The 14,878-nt window shown below is 50.3% G+C and overlaps 3 protein-coding genes across 4 annotated transcripts; 1 reads left to right on the top strand and 2 right to left on the bottom strand.

The window, feature by feature from the left end:
- Positions 1–52: 52 nt before the first annotated feature.
- LOC128816751 (protein SCO1 homolog, mitochondrial) lies at positions 53–5,471 on the bottom strand. The gene is made up of 6 exons (XM_053994644.1): positions 5,280–5,471; positions 5,115–5,205; positions 3,556–3,753; positions 3,251–3,343; positions 3,027–3,142; positions 53–1,458 (listed from the first exon to the last, which is right to left on the bottom strand). The coding sequence occupies exons 1-6, from the start codon at positions 5,469–5,471 to the stop codon at positions 1,330–1,332; spliced, it is 819 nt and encodes a 272-aa protein (XP_053850619.1). The 3' UTR covers positions 53–1,329.
- Positions 5,472–5,480: 9 nt separating this feature from the next.
- On the top strand, positions 5,481–7,892 carry ADPRM (ADP-ribose/CDP-alcohol diphosphatase, manganese dependent). The gene is made up of 3 exons (XM_053994643.1): positions 5,481–6,069; positions 6,574–6,690; positions 7,114–7,892. Exons 1-3 carry the CDS (start codon positions 5,517–5,519, stop codon positions 7,398–7,400), a joined length of 957 nt encoding a protein of 318 aa, XP_053850618.1. The 5' UTR covers positions 5,481–5,516; the 3' UTR covers positions 7,401–7,892.
- A 6-nt stretch (positions 7,893–7,898) lies between these two features.
- TMEM220 (transmembrane protein 220) lies at positions 7,899–13,157 on the bottom strand. 2 transcript variants are annotated; one of them, XM_053994646.1, is made up of 6 exons: positions 12,850–12,936; positions 12,725–12,754; positions 11,719–11,779; positions 10,518–10,641; positions 9,629–9,688; positions 7,899–8,586 (listed from the first exon to the last, which is right to left on the bottom strand). In XM_053994646.1, the coding sequence occupies exons 1-6, from the start codon at positions 12,919–12,921 to the stop codon at positions 8,454–8,456; spliced, it is 480 nt and encodes a 159-aa protein (XP_053850621.1). In that variant the 5' UTR covers positions 12,922–12,936; the 3' UTR covers positions 7,899–8,453. The 2 variants fall into 2 exon arrangements, with proteins under 2 accessions (XP_053850621.1, XP_053850620.1); XM_053994645.1 differs by having other exon boundaries at positions 12,725–13,157.
- Between the last annotated feature and the right edge of the window lie 1,721 nt (positions 13,158–14,878).

The raw sequence follows: 14,878 nt of genomic DNA, 5'->3' as shown, positions 1-14,878 counted from the left end.
ATGGGCCCTGAGGACTCCACAAACACAAACAAATCACAAGGGATCAGATAAATACAGACCTGAAGGTGAAACCCATGGAAGAGAGCAAGAATCCAACACGTGTAAAAATTCATGAGATGCCACTGCTCTGAAACAGGTGAAGTTTACAGTTTTTCACAATTTTGCAAAGACAGAAAATTTCCACAGGCTTTGCACCTTCCCTTGGATGGGAATGTTCTCTTCCAACCCCCACAGTCAGAACACCAGTGCTACCTGCAGGAACACCTGTGTTCAGTCTAACACCCTCTGGAACTCACGCCAAGAGCTGTTCTGGTTTGTCTCCTGTGGGCCATTCTCTGAGGTTTGGCTTAAAAAAGCACATTCAGCTCCCAATGTGCATGACTAGAAATAAATACTGCTTTCTAAAAAGAAGGAAAGCAGAGCAAGTTTGACCAGTATACAAAGTTCTGATGACATTCTAGTCAAACCTAAGGAAATAAAAATATATATTGCCTATACAAATCAATCTTTATTTTCAAATGCTGCACTGCATAAAATGTATCTGATTGCCAGCCCTGTGCATGGACACAGCCCCCCTCCAGCCTGCCCACTTCCCCTAGCACAAGCAGAGCAACTACACACACCATCATCTGCACCAGAAGAAAAACCTATTTGCAACTCAATTCTCTTTTCCTTATAAGTGAACAGTGTTCACCTGGAAAAATCACCAGAAAAAGACAATTCATTTCTGCATTCAGATGAAATGATCAGGCTTGCTACAGGGCTGGTCCCATGTGTGGAAGCTGCTGGTGCTTTCAGTGCTCTTCACCTTCTTAACCTGGATAAAGCAACACTCTTAAGGCTCCCCAGCTTCTAACAGTGCAACTGCCTCTCCTAGAAGGCAAAACAGTGCAGAGAAACCAGAGGTCAGAGCTCCTCTGAGAATGCCATGGCCCCATCAAGTAATGGCTTTGCATCAAATAATCCTCCTGCAGTGACTGCCGTCCTTGCCAGACCAGCAATTGTTTTACCAGCAATATTTTCCCAGCAACACACACGTTCCTCCCAACTGAGAAGTGCTTTCCATCCTTTGCTCCCAGCAATGTTTCAGAGAAGTCCCAAATTTTATTCTGTACCCGAGATCTTGTTGGAAATTATATCCACGGGGAAGGCTCTGTAGAAATTTTTGGCAATGGAAATTTGCAGAAACATGGATAACCTTTCTTATTTAGAAGAAAGGAGACCTGCTTGACAGGATGTTACACTTGTGTGCTTCTGCTTTAGCTCCAATGTCCAACCACAGCCAAACCCACAGGTGACATTCACAGCAATCTTTGAGGACCTTCTGCTTTAGGATGTGTATTTTCTCATGTGTGCAGCAATGGAAGCAGAAATCTCAGCACTCTTCTTATTCTGGCCATAGTAGTCCACAAATTCACCATCGGGGCCGAGGAGGTACATAATTATTGTGTGATCCACCTGCAGGAGAGCACAGCCAGGCTTGGTGAGAGACCACAGCATCCCAGAGGGGAAATGTGGGATCGGGATCGGCAGTGGGACACAGGGAAATGCGAGATCAGGAGAGGGACCAGCAGCGGGATACAGGGAAATGCGGGATTGGGATCAGGACCAGCAGTGGGATACAGAGAATTGTGGGACTGGGACCAGCAGTGGGATACAGGGAAATGCAGGATCGGGATTGGCAGTGGGATACAGGGAAATGCAGGATTGGGATTGAGACCGGCAGTGGGATACAGGGAAATGCGGGATTGGGACCAGCAGTGGGATACAGGGAAATGCAGGATCAGGATTGGCAGTGGGATACAGGGAAATGCAGGATTGGGATTGAGACCGGCAGTGGGATACAGGGAAATGCGGGATTGGGACCAGCAGTGGGATACAGGGAAATGCAGGATTAGGAGAGGGACCAGCAGTGGGATACAGGGAAATGCAGGATCGGGACCAGCAGTGGGATACAGGGAAATGCAGGATTAGGAGAGGGACCAGCAGTGGGATACAGGGAAATGAGGGATCGGGACTCGCAGTGGGATACAGGGAAATGAGGGATCGGGACTCGCAGTGGGATACAGGGAAATGAGGGATCGGGACTCGCAGTGGGATACAGGGAAATGAGGGATTGGACTGGCAGTGGGATACAGGGAAATGCGGGATTGGGATTGAGACCGGCAGTGGGATACAGGGAAATGAGGGATTGGGACTGGCAATGGGATACAGGGAAATGCGGGATCAGGAATGGCAGTGGGATATAGGGAAATGCGGGATTAGGAGAGGGACCGGCAGTGGGATACAGGGAAATGCGGGATTGGGATTGAGACCGGCATGGGATACAGGGACATGCGGGATCGGTACTCGCAGCGTGATACAGGGACATGTGGGATCGGGAATGGCAGTGGGATACAGGGACATGCGGGATCGGGACTCGCAGCGGGATACAGGGAAATTCGGGATCGGGAACGGCAGTGGGATACAGGGACATGCGGGATCGGGAATGGCAGTGGGATACAGGGACATGCGGGACAGGGGCGCCCCCTGCTGGCGCACTGAGGCAGCCTCACCCATGCACATCCCGGATATTCCAATTGGATTTATATCAAAATTAACTCCACTGCAAATTCATTTAAATGACGCTGCAAGCGCTGTCTGCACCTAATCGCGACAACATCTTTCTCAGCAAAGACACAAAGTCCTGGCGCTGGAAGCCGTGATTGCTCAGGACTGAAATACAGCTGTGCTCTGAGTTCAGTTGCATCAGAAATGAGAAACCACAGCAACTTTGGAGCACATAGGAAAAGAGCCAGTCAAATATGTTACAGATCAGAATTGCCAGGCTTGCTAGTTCCTGTGCTACTGACTGCATTTCTGGGATTGTTTAGAACACACTTTGGTAAGGTGCTGAGCTTGTAGGAGGGCACTGTGGTTCATACCACTGCACACAGGACTTCACAAAAGATCCAACAGCTGGTTTTAAAATGTTCATGCTGCTCTTATCCACAGTCTTTCAGTAAGCAAAGGCTGCTTTTACTCACTATGTAATCGTTGTCCTCATCCTTGGGCCCTTCGCTGTAGTACACACGGTATGCTTTAGCCACTTGGTCAATCTGTGCCCTGCTACCCGTCAATCCCACCAGCTTCGGAGAAAATTCTAGACAGAAAGAAGACATTTATGCATTTTGGTGAAAAGAATCCCTTCAAGACGCTCCTTTTTAGTGCTCTACATGCTATGAGACACAGGGGAAGAAAGCAGGAATACCTTTGACATATCTGGCAATGGCTTCTTGGTTGTCCCTCTCAGGATCGATGGTGATGAAGAGTGGGGTCAGATTAGGCAAAGATGGAATTCGATCTGTGATATTAACAATTATTATTTGCTTTAGAAAACCAGGTATCATCTCTCATCTTCCTTCAAACAAGCTCACAGCCATGTAACATCAATCCAAGCCCACCCCAAGTGACTAGACCATTTTGTGCAGTTTTATTGATGTAATTTGTGAAGGAAGCAAGCGCCATGAGATGCAACGCTCTGTGTCTGCGCTTCCACACCCTGAATTCCCATACCGATTTCATCCACCACTGCAATCATTTTCTCCAGTTCATCAGGACAGATGTCAGGGCAGTGAGTGAAGCCAAAGTAGATCAGCACCCACTGGCCAATGTAGTCCCTGCTGGTCCTGGGCTGTCCCTCATGGCTTACGAGGGAGAAGGGCCCTCCCAGCAGCGGCTTCCCAATGCCTCGGTTTCGTTCCTTCTCCAGTTCTACAAAACACAAGTGGGAATCAAACACACCCATGCCACAAGGCACAACGCTTCCCATGTCAGCTGAGTCAGACACTGCTCAGGGTCATGTCAACATCCACCAACGCCTGGCATGCAGAAACCCAATGTGCACATGCCTTCCAGAAAGTGCTCCTTTCAGACAAAATCAAATATATCACTAAATTCCTTTGAAACATGATATTATCTTTCATTGTTACCCAACTGCATTTTTGTTTAAAAAGGGAAAAAATAAAGTCAAGATATCTGGCCTGCTGTGAAACAGTGAAACCAGCATCCCTTGAAAACTGAGTACCCTAAAAGCTGCAATGCCTCTGTTTTCAACTGTAAAGGAAAAGTGTGAAATCCATGAAAAGGAAATGTGTGGGCAGCTGCTGGAGGAGAGGGCAAAGCTCACGGGCTGCACGGCAGGAACCCAACGAGCTGACAACACCCAGCTCCATGTCTGCACAGCATAGGCTGGCACAACTATTGCAACCCAGGAACTTTAAAACACTGAGCCTTGAATTGCTTTACATTTTTGAAAATCTCCTGCGGCACTCCCGTAAACGCAGGCACGAAGTGGCCGTGTGGCCAAGCTGTGGTACAGTGACGATGCCCAGGCAGGTAAAACACATCTGAATGTGTGAAAAATGCATATTTTATGATTGGCTTTTAGCAAATATTACCATGAATATTATATGTGTAATGTTAGAAAGTTATGCTGTATTAATTCTCTTAAGTGGTGTGTTAAATATATTTTTAGGTTATAACACAATGTTAAAATAGAAATTATACAATGTAAGATACTTTTTAACTAGCTCAAGAAAGAGATGAGATCATCAAGAAACTCTTTGCACAGAGATAACAGCGAAAGGGCCCATAAAGAGTGACAGCCTCCTTAATGGAAATGACAAACATCCTTCCACCTTCTCTCCGTCTTTATGGAACCACCAGCATTAAGGGGAAGAAGTTGACAAAAACCAGAAAAGTTCTTAATTTCCAAGGAATTTATGCATCATGTATGAGATATATGAATATGCAACAGGCTGTTGCTTTTAAGGGTTATTCCTTTTTTGACAAGGTGTGTTTTTGGCAGCTCAGTGCCCAAAAACATCCGGATGTCTGTAATTCTTTGCTTTCTATTGTCTTGTAACTGTCCTAACTCTAAATTTTTATCCCTCTAATAGTATTACTATTTTTATAACCATTCTATCCCTATTAAACTTTTAAAATTTCAAAACCCAAGTGATTCGGCGTTTCTCACAGAATGCAAAACCCACATCACCTAAGCACGACCAAACGCTTCGCCTCGAACACGAAACCGCGGCGCCCCCGGCGCTCCTCCCGCGCCCCGCACTCACTCTCCTCCTTGCGCCGCTTCATCACCTTCATGCCGGCCAGCAGCCCCCCGCCCAGCACCACGGTGGCCGCCAGCGACCGCCACGACACGACCTGAGGGGGGACAAGGCTTTGGTGACTGCGCGGGGCACGCAGCGGCCCGGCCCGGCCCTGCCGCTCTCACTCACCCGCCTGTGCGCGCCCGCCCGAGGGCCGCGGCCCGGCGGCAGCTGCGACAGCGGGCGGCACCGGGGTGCGGGCAGCAGCGGGCGGCACCGGGGTGCGGGCGGCAGCGCCCGGCCCCGCACGGCCGGGCCCGGCAGCGGCCACAGCCCCGCGGCCGCCCGGAGCCGCCACAGCCCCGCCGCCGCCCCCGCCATGTTGCCGCCGGCCGCGCCGCCCCTTCCGGCCCGCCCCGGGCCGCCATGCAGCCTGCGCCGCGCCTCGCCTTCGGGGTCGTCGCTGACATCCAGTTCGCGGACGCGGAGGACGGGCACGACTTCGGTGGCTGCCGGCGGCGCTACTACCGGCACAGCCTGCGCTTGCTGCGGGAGGCGGTGCGGGCGTGGGCGGGCGAGAGCCCGCCGATAGGCTTCGTGCTGCAGCTGGGCGATAGCATCGACGGGCAGAACGCCCGGCGCGGCGAGGCCGAGAGCGCCTTGCAGCAGGTGCTGGAGGTGCTGGGGCAGCTCTCGGTGCCGGTGCACCACGCGTGGGGCAACCACGAGCTCTACAATTTCAGCCGGGCCCGGCTGGTGCACACCGGGCTGTACAGCCGGCCCGCGGGGGGCTCGGACGGGCCCGCGGACCGGGAGTGCCACGCGTATCACTGCAGCCCGGCCCCGCGGCTCCGCCTCGTCGTGCTCGACAGCTACGACACCAGCACCCTGGGCAGGGAGCCCGGCAGCCTCCGCTACCAGGAGTCCCTGCGGGTGCTGCGGGAGAAGAACCACAACGATGATCTCAACAGCCCCGAAGGTACCTCCGGCTTGGCAGGGGCGCGGGCGGCCGAGGCTTCGCTGTCCGGAGCTCCCGGTGTGCTGACAGCGGGATGCCGCGGGCTAACAAGCATGTGCCCCGTTGCTGCACACCCCCGCCGCTTCCCTGCCGTCAGTGCGGGCTCAGGAGATGCTCCCCCGTACGCCTGGTGCTGCCGCGGTGCCTCTGGGCTGCGGCGGTGCTGGGCTCTGTGCCCCGCAGCATCGGTGCAGAGCACCGAGTTGTGCCCACCCTGTCCCATGCCAGGGGGGAAACCCAACAGCAGAAACCCTGTTTGGGTAGTGTGACCAAAATTCCCAAAACCACTAACAAATAATCTTCTTCTTTGGGATTCTGTTATAGGGAATGCAAAAAAAAAAAAAAAAACAAAAACAAAAAACAAAGGTTTTGAGAATAAACCAACCATCAGCAGATTTACCTAAGGCAAATAGAGGAGCCATGGGAGGTGTATGCGTTTTTTCCTAACCTTCTTCTTCATTGCAGGGCTCAAAGAACCTCATTTTGTAGCATTTAATGGAGGATTTAGCCAAGCCCAGCTGGACTGGTTTGATGAAGTCCTCAAGTTCTCTGATGAAAACCAAGAAAAAGTTATAGTTATGGGTAGGTAGATATGGAGGGGGATAAATAGACAATCAGAATCGTTTGTGTTGGAATGGTGCTTCAAGCTAATCTCGTTCCAACCCCTACGTTTGATGGGGGGTGTACAGAGGAAGCTCTCAGCAGCTCCTCTCAGAAAACTCATTTCTGTGGGTGGTTTCTTCCCTCCTCGCCAAATATCAATTAATGTAAAACCAGCACAACTCCCATGGAAATAGGAGGGGGGAAAAAAAAGTTAGCTAGCCCGTGTATGTTAGCTGTAGTTGGTCTGCTGAGGTACAGATGGAACCCCTGAAAGAGCAGAACAGCAACCACACCTCACTCTGGGGTTGAGCTTGCTGAACCCAGCGGGATGGCTGAACTTCCCAGCAATGAGGAGATTTATTACAGTTTAACTCTCTGTGTTTCTTTCCCTCTGGGCCGCAGCTCACGTACCCATCCATCCCTCCGCTTCCAATGGGGTTTGCCTGGCCTGGAATTACGAGGCTGCCCTGTCAGTGGTACACGCACACGGGTGCGTGGTCTGTGTCCTCGCGGGGCACCTGCACGACGGCGCCTACTGCCTGGACTCCCACGGAGTTCACCACCTCACCTTGGAGGGGGTCATCGAGACGCCCCCGGACAGCAACGCCTTTGGAACTATTTACGTCTATGAAGATAAAATGGTGCTAAAGGGAAGCGGCAGAATTCCTGACAGAGTTATGCATTTCTGAAATACCGGGCAAATATAGATTGCTCTTCTTCAGGAAGGACTCGGACACAAATGTAGGAGATTCAGCTGTTTGCTTTTAGAAAGCTGTGCATGGCTGATCCTTATTGCTTTAGCTCAGGCGTTTTTCTCTTGGATACAGAATTTTAGAAACTGTGTTTCTGTAAGAGAGCACCTGACTTCTTTTTGGAGAATAGAGAAGGCCAGTAACTGAAATAAATATACTGGAATGCAGAATGTTCATTTCAAACACCCAATCCAGACTATGAAAAGATGCAAACCATATAACAAATATTGCTCAAAAAAAGCCCCGCTGCTGTTCTCTCAGTGAGCATTAAAGCATGCAGAGTTGTACCTGCCCAGCCACATCTCTATTTATTTATTTTCTGTGAACATTACAGTAAGGTCTCATGTCTGGCAGAATATATCTAGCCTGTAGCCTGGTGACAGGCTCAAATATACATCTCCCAGAAAATAAAAGATACTGAGGCTTTCATTGAGTTTTCTTATAAAAAATAGTGTTTATTACTCAGTAAAACCAATGACTTTCAGTTAAAGATAATAGCAAAAATATTTTTTTCAGATATATTCTACATATGATTTTAGCACAGGACAGAGATAGACTGCTCAATTTTCCAGTAAGCCTGAAATAGATTATCCAGGCACATTTTTGAAAGTTCTATGACTGTAAATAGTCATTTATTAAAACAGTATTTGCTTTATTTGTCCCTTATGTTACAGAATAGTAGATTTCCCAAACTACAAGGTGACTGGAGAGTGATCCAGGGATACAGTGATATCTTGAATACACCATCAGAACAGACATTAGCTCAATGGTGTTTGGAAAATCTAAGAAGCAGCAAGGTGAACAGTTTCCATAGAAAATTCCCCACTCAGATTTGACAGTGTTCCTCAATATTTTACCAAATCTCACCTGGCACTGCTGGAAGCAGCCAGGTATTCTTGGGTCCTATCAAACTGACACTCACCTTTCATTAAGCAAAAAAACAAAGGCAAATAAGGTCAGCATGGTTACTGTGGACTTTCTCCCACCCAGTTAAATCACAGTTTTGCAGTGTGTTGGCCAAGACTCTCGCATGTCCTTGTTCACATAAATGTACAGCCACGAAACAAAGGGAAAGAGGGCAACGATGACTGCAGCAACCAAGCGAACTCCTCCCAGGGGACTCCTGTAAGAACAAATCCAACAGAGCTGCTTCAAATCACTGAATCTTTAAGGCTGGAAAAGACCTCCATGATCATCAAGTCCAACCTTGGACTGCATACTACCACACCCACTAAACCCTATGGTGCAGTGCCACATCCAGTGCTTTTTTTTTTTTAACACTTCCAAGGAATGGTGACTCCACCATCTCCCTGGGCAGCTGTGCCAATGCCTGGCCTCTCTTTCAGTGAAGGAATTTCCCCTAGGATCTAATCTCAACCTTCCCTGGCACAGCTTGAGGCTGTTTCCTCTGGTCCTGTCCCTTGTTCCTTGGGAGCAGAGCCTGACCCCCACCAGGCTGCACCCTCCTGTCAGGGAGTTGTAGAGAGTGAAAACATCCTCCCTGAGCCTCCTTTTCTCCAGACTGAGCCACTCCAGCTCCCTTGGTGACTCCTGGTGTCCCAGACCCTTCCCCAACTCTGGACACGCTCCAGTCCCTCAAAGTCCTTTTTGAAGTGAGGTGCCCAAATCTGTGCAGTGCCAGCACAGGGGACAAGCACTGTCCTCATCCTGCTGACCACACCATGATGGGACAGGCCAGGATGTCCTTGGCCTTCCTGGCCACTGCTACAGCCACCACATAACGTTCACATCTGCCTGCAGCTGGAAGGACAGCAGAGAGCCTTTGGCCACTTTAATGGGGCTGCTATGGATGTATCCCCAGTCTTTTAGTGGAAAGGCACAAAGAATTTTCTGACAACTCAGGCTACAGAAACGAGCTGGAATTAAATAAAGCACCTTAAGCAAAAGGAAAATCTTCCTATTATGGCAGGGGGCCAGAAAAAAATTCTTCACGTAGCCTTACCTTCCCCCCTGCCCCAACTTTTATCTGTGCAGGATCCTTCAGGCTGTAGCACCAGCTGCTACTGCTTGGGCATCTGGAAGGTTCAGAGGGTGACGTGAACCAGGAAAACAAGCTGCCAAAATCAACTGCGTGTTTTCAAGGAGCTAGTCACTAAATGTGAACGCTGGAATGGATTATTAAAAAAAGAGAAATTAAAACTTACTTTGCTGAACTGCGACAAAGACTCATCCATATTGCAATAATCACAAGACCAAACAGTTCTCTAAAAAGCCAAACAAAAAAATGGATCAGAAAATAATACAAACAGATGTCTATGTTCTGACAATACAAATTTTGCCTCCAAAACAGTAGTGGCTGCTCCTTTGGAGAAGTTCCAATATATTTTACTAGGATTATAATTATAAAGGTATTTACAAAGAGTAATTTTGCTTCACACCACAAATCTACAAATTGACATGACAGCTAAACAGCTGCAGAAATTCCTGCCTCCACGTTTTGTTCTACTGCTGGACTTATATTCCATAGCACATTTCTCTAATTAACGTAGGCAAAGCAGGCACATTTCTCTCATTGAAACAGAGCAAAGCAACATCCCAGTTTTCCAGACTGAGATTAGGTGCAGAAGTAGCTGCCAGGGCTTCACCTCAGTACTCTGGAAGCACCTGCTTTTTACACACCTGAATGTCCAGGTGAGAAATTCTCCCTCATCCTCAATACCTTGGAGGACTCAGAAGCCCATGCCAGATAAACATGAATTTGGTATCGCCTCAAGGGTTTTTAAAACATTGATTACCACTCCCACAGCTCCAGGAAAAGAGAACAAAGCTGTTTCACTGTGCTTGTGCCCTGGTCTCTGAAAGCCAGACAAGTAAATCCAACTGCCTGCCACAATCAGGGAGGCAGTGACTGTTCCCTTCCCTGTGTCCAAGCAGTCACTGGTTTGGAGCATTATGGTCCCTCCTCCTTGGTCTGATTCCTCTGGACCAACAGCACTCATTGCAACAGGAATATAAAGTTTTGGAAGGTGGCACCAGGAGGAGATGGCCTGGTGAGCAGGATTTGGGCCGGGGCAAATAAAACCCACTGCTTACCTGCCTTCCTCTTCATGAAAAATGTTTCCTTGAGCATAAGCAAACAAAGAGCAAGACAAGGCAATGGTCCCAACAACACAGCCAGCAGAATGAAGGTCACAGAGGCTCCTCCAAACACCATTGTCTGGGGAAAAAAATAGACTGTCAGCCACGCTCATAAAGCATGAAGTAAACCCATCTGGGTCTTCCACAGACCTGAATGGCAAATACCCCTTGGTGAATTTACATAAACCTGCACTTTTACAGAAGTTGTGCTATTATAATCGTTATTTTCCACTGATCTGGGCACAAGAAAAACCTTAACTATGAGTTTAACATGCAGATTCTATTGGCCAGCCAAAACCTCCCCTGAAATACTCAAAATCACAAGCCTCAGAGTTCTGAACTTAGGAATGCTGCCACTTTATATGCTGAAGGTGGCCAGAATGCCAAGAGACTGCAATGGTGTAATTTGTGACAATACCATGCATTCCTGAAAGTTTTCTTTTTTAGGTGTGATTTTAGTCTATTCAGCATAATTCATCCAGAACAGATACAGTCATTTCATATATATAAAATGGCTTTATTTAAAATTATTTCCACTGAATTAAAATACAAACAACTATGTTCTGAAGACTTGAAACAAATCTAATCTGAATGATCCTCTGAACTGCTGTTAGCCCCCACAACACACACCCTTGGAAACACAGCCTTTGCATGTTCCTACTGCTGCCCACTGCTCTGTGGGGCAGCTGCAATACCCGGCACTGAACACGACCTTTAGCACTTTCATGGGACTGTGCAAAGCTCAGCTGCTTTTGCAGGAGGTAGATAAACAAAAACAGATTTACAACAATGAAACAAAGTCAATTGCTAAAGTCAACACAAGGCTGATTTCAAAGCATGCTCCCAGGCTCCTGCTGCAGAAGGCTTTAAACTGGAATTGGGGTGCAAAGGCAGGCCCATCCCAGCAGCTGGGCTTTCTGCTGGGCTCCTCTCCTCACCTTCAGAACACCCAGCCACCAGCACTAAAACAATGACCAGCTTCTGTAGAAAAAGGTCTTGCAGCTTTTTGCCCTCAGAAGGTAGTAGAATGTGTTTCTACACAGCCTGATTTTAATCTGTGGCTCAATTAAAAAAAAAAAAAAAAAAAAAAAAGCAACACAACAACCTTTTGAGGGCAAAATTTGAGCAGAGACTGTTTTGCACACCTGTATCATACCTGTTATTGAAGGGTTGATGCTGACAAGCAGTGTCAGGGCAGCTGGCACTAAGTAGACAACCTGTTAATGACATAAATCTACTCGGCAGCAAAACTTAGCAAGCTCAGGAAGCAGAAGTGCCCAGCCACAGCAGCACTTCCCTTCGCAGCAGTTTGTCAGAGGCACAGAGCAGATCCCAGTCCCTCACCCTCCAGCATGCCCTGGCACTGCTAGTGCTCATCTTCACCATCACCACCCAAACTCCCGGGCCATCAGCCCACAGGCAGCCCTTGTTCCTCTGCTCCTGGCTTACAGAATACTGTCTGACCAAACACTGCGGAGCCCGTTCCCTGAATCCTGCCCCTGACGGGACAGGGTCCTGCCCAGCCCTGGGCTCCCCAAACCCTCCACCCGCGCTGGGGCATTTTGTCAGCGGGGCTCACGCACCCCAGGGCACGCAGGGCAGCCCCCGCCCAGCCAGCAGCTCCTGTCGCACACACAGACTGTCCCCGTCACCCGCAGCGCCCAGCCCGGGCCCGGGGCTGCTCAGTGCCCGAGGCAGGACGGGCACAGGAGCGGGGCTGGCTCCCCGTTTCCCCCGGAGGCCCATCCGAGCGGCAGAAGGCGGCTCCCGCTGGAGACCCACGGCAAAAGCCCAGGGCCACGGGCACAGCGGGCAGGAGGAGCGCGAGCAGCTCGGGGTGCTCTGCACGGGCAAGCGATGCTCTGCAGGGGCAAGTGCAGATCTGGGGTGAAATACGGCAGATCCTGGAAGCACGGTCGGATTCCAGCCGTCGCTGCAGCAGAGACATCGTTTTCCCGGCGTCTGCCCGCTCTGCAGCTGGGAGCCGGGACGTTTCCTCCGGCGGCCCCGCATCGGAGAAGCGTTAGCGGAGCGGGGCTGGGGCCGCCGGGACCTCCGGGGAGGGGGTGCCGAAGGGAAGGGGAAGGGGAAGGGGAAGGGGAAGGGGAAGGGGAAGGGGAAGGGGAAGGGGAAGGGGAAGGGGAAGGGCGGCCCGTACTCACCGTCCACAGCCCCGCGTCGGGGTCGTTCACCTGCAGCGGGATGCGCGCACTGAGACCCCGGCCCGGCCGGGGCCGCGCTCCGCGGGAGGGGAGCGGAGGGGACGGGAGGGGAGCCCCGGCCTCACCTGCACGGCGGCCGCCAGCCCGAAGAAAGCGGCCATGAGGAGGTTGCAGAGCCGCCACAGCCGCGCCGCCATGGCCGGGGCGGGACAGAGGGGCGGGACGCGGGCGGGCCGCGGCCCCGAAACTGATCCCGGCCCCAATCCCGATCTCTGCCCCGATCCTGATCCCAGATTCTGATCCCAATCCCGATCCCGATCCCCGATCCTGGCCCCGATCCCCCATCCCAGCCCCGATCCCAGCCCCAATCCCGATTCTGATCCCCGATCCCTATCCCTAATCCCGATCCTGATCCCCGATCCCTATCCCTAATCCCGATCCCCGATCCCGGCCCCGATCCCCATCCCGATCCCTGATCCCAATCCCCAATCCCGATCCCCGATCCTGGCCCCAATCCCCCATCCCAGCCCCGATCCCAGCCCCAATCCCGATCCTGATCCCTGATCCCAGCCCCAATCCCGATCCTGATCCCCGATCCTTATCCCTAATCCCGATCCCCAATCCCGGCCCCGATCCCCATCCCGATCCCCGATCCCAATCCCGATCCCCGATCCCAGCCCTGATCCCGATCCCAATCCCCATCCCGATCCTGATCCCCGATCCCTATCCCTAATCCTGATCCCCGATCCCGGCCCCGATCCCATCCCGATCCCAATCCCGATCCCCGATCCCAGCCCTGATCCCGATCCCAATCCCCATCCCGATCCTGATCCCCGATCCCCGATCCTGGCCCTGGTCCCTATCCCTAATCCCGATCCCAATCCCGGGCAGCACGGCGATACTTCGAGGGTGGGCAGGCCCTGGCACAGGGTGCCCAGAGCAGCTGTGGCTGCCCCTGGATCCCTGGCAGTGCCCAAGGCCAGGCTGGAAGGGGCTTGGAGCAGCCTGGGACAGTGGAAGGTGTCCCTGCCATGGCAGGGGGCTAAATGAGATGAGTTTTAAGACCGCTTCCAACCCAAACCATTCTGTGATTTTTGTAATGGTTCAGAAAGAGTTTTGTGTTTAAGAGATTCAGTCATTTTGTGTAGTCTGCGGGGCCAAAAAGGATATTGCTCAGAAGAGTAGCATTGTGCCGTTGTTCGCTGATCAATTATGATGAAAAGTGATAATAAGTGATGAATTGAAAGTGGGTCCTTTAGAAATGTGATGTTTACAGCCTCTGTGAGATCATGTCTTCTGATTTCAGTATCAGAATTGTACAGTTCCCTCAGCACCCAACAGAATCGGGTCTTGCTGAATTGTTATGTGAAGGACATGTAAATGTGTCCGCATTTGTGGAGAGGATTAATTCCTCTCTTATTTTTATTAATTACTTTCTTCTTGTTATTAATTCCTCATCTTATTTTCCACTGAGTCTTTCCTTGAGCAGGCTACAAGAGATTAAATTTCTGCATTTAAAGCCACAGAGAAGTGAGAGTTGTCTTTGTTAGAGTCCCTACCCCTCATCTCAAAAAAAGCAGAACTCTAGTAATGAATCACCTTCATGCTTTGTTTCCAGGTCAAGGATAGGTTCTTGAATGTATTTTCTAACAGAGAGGAAGTAATTTTGGGCTAGGAAATGAAAATGTCGAGGATTAAAAAGCAACAGTGATGATAAAAAGTGTAAGAAGAATGCAAGAGTATGTCTTTCATTAGCATAATAATTATTAGCATAATATGATAGGAAAATAAAAGCAGCCAAGCTTTTGAGGCACACCAGTCCTTCTTTGTGTGGGAAACAAAATTATGAGTCACTGCCTGTTTTTTCCAACCATACTAGCTGATCTTCAAAATGAAAATTAATCTGTGATGAAGTCTTTTGCTCTTTAATTCATTTGATCACAAGTTATTGTGCAAATCTGCACAACCCACCTAGTTTCTGTCATGGCTGGGCTGCTCCTTGACATCTCACGGGCTGCACAGTCAGGAGGGGAGAGAGAGCAGATGGGAGAAACTGATAGACACTGGGAAGGAAGCAGAGAAACAGCTGGACAGACACATCCAGGACCCTGCATGCCATGGGACAGGACTCTGCTGAGGGGAAGGGAAGGCTGG

This window comes from Vidua macroura, chromosome 19 (genome assembly GCF_024509145.1).
Source record: "Vidua macroura isolate BioBank_ID:100142 chromosome 19, ASM2450914v1, whole genome shotgun sequence".
NCBI lineage: Eukaryota > Metazoa > Chordata > Aves > Passeriformes > Viduidae > Vidua > Vidua macroura.
Note: the sequence above shows the minus strand (reverse complement) of the source record. Positions and strands in the feature narration are given on the sequence as shown.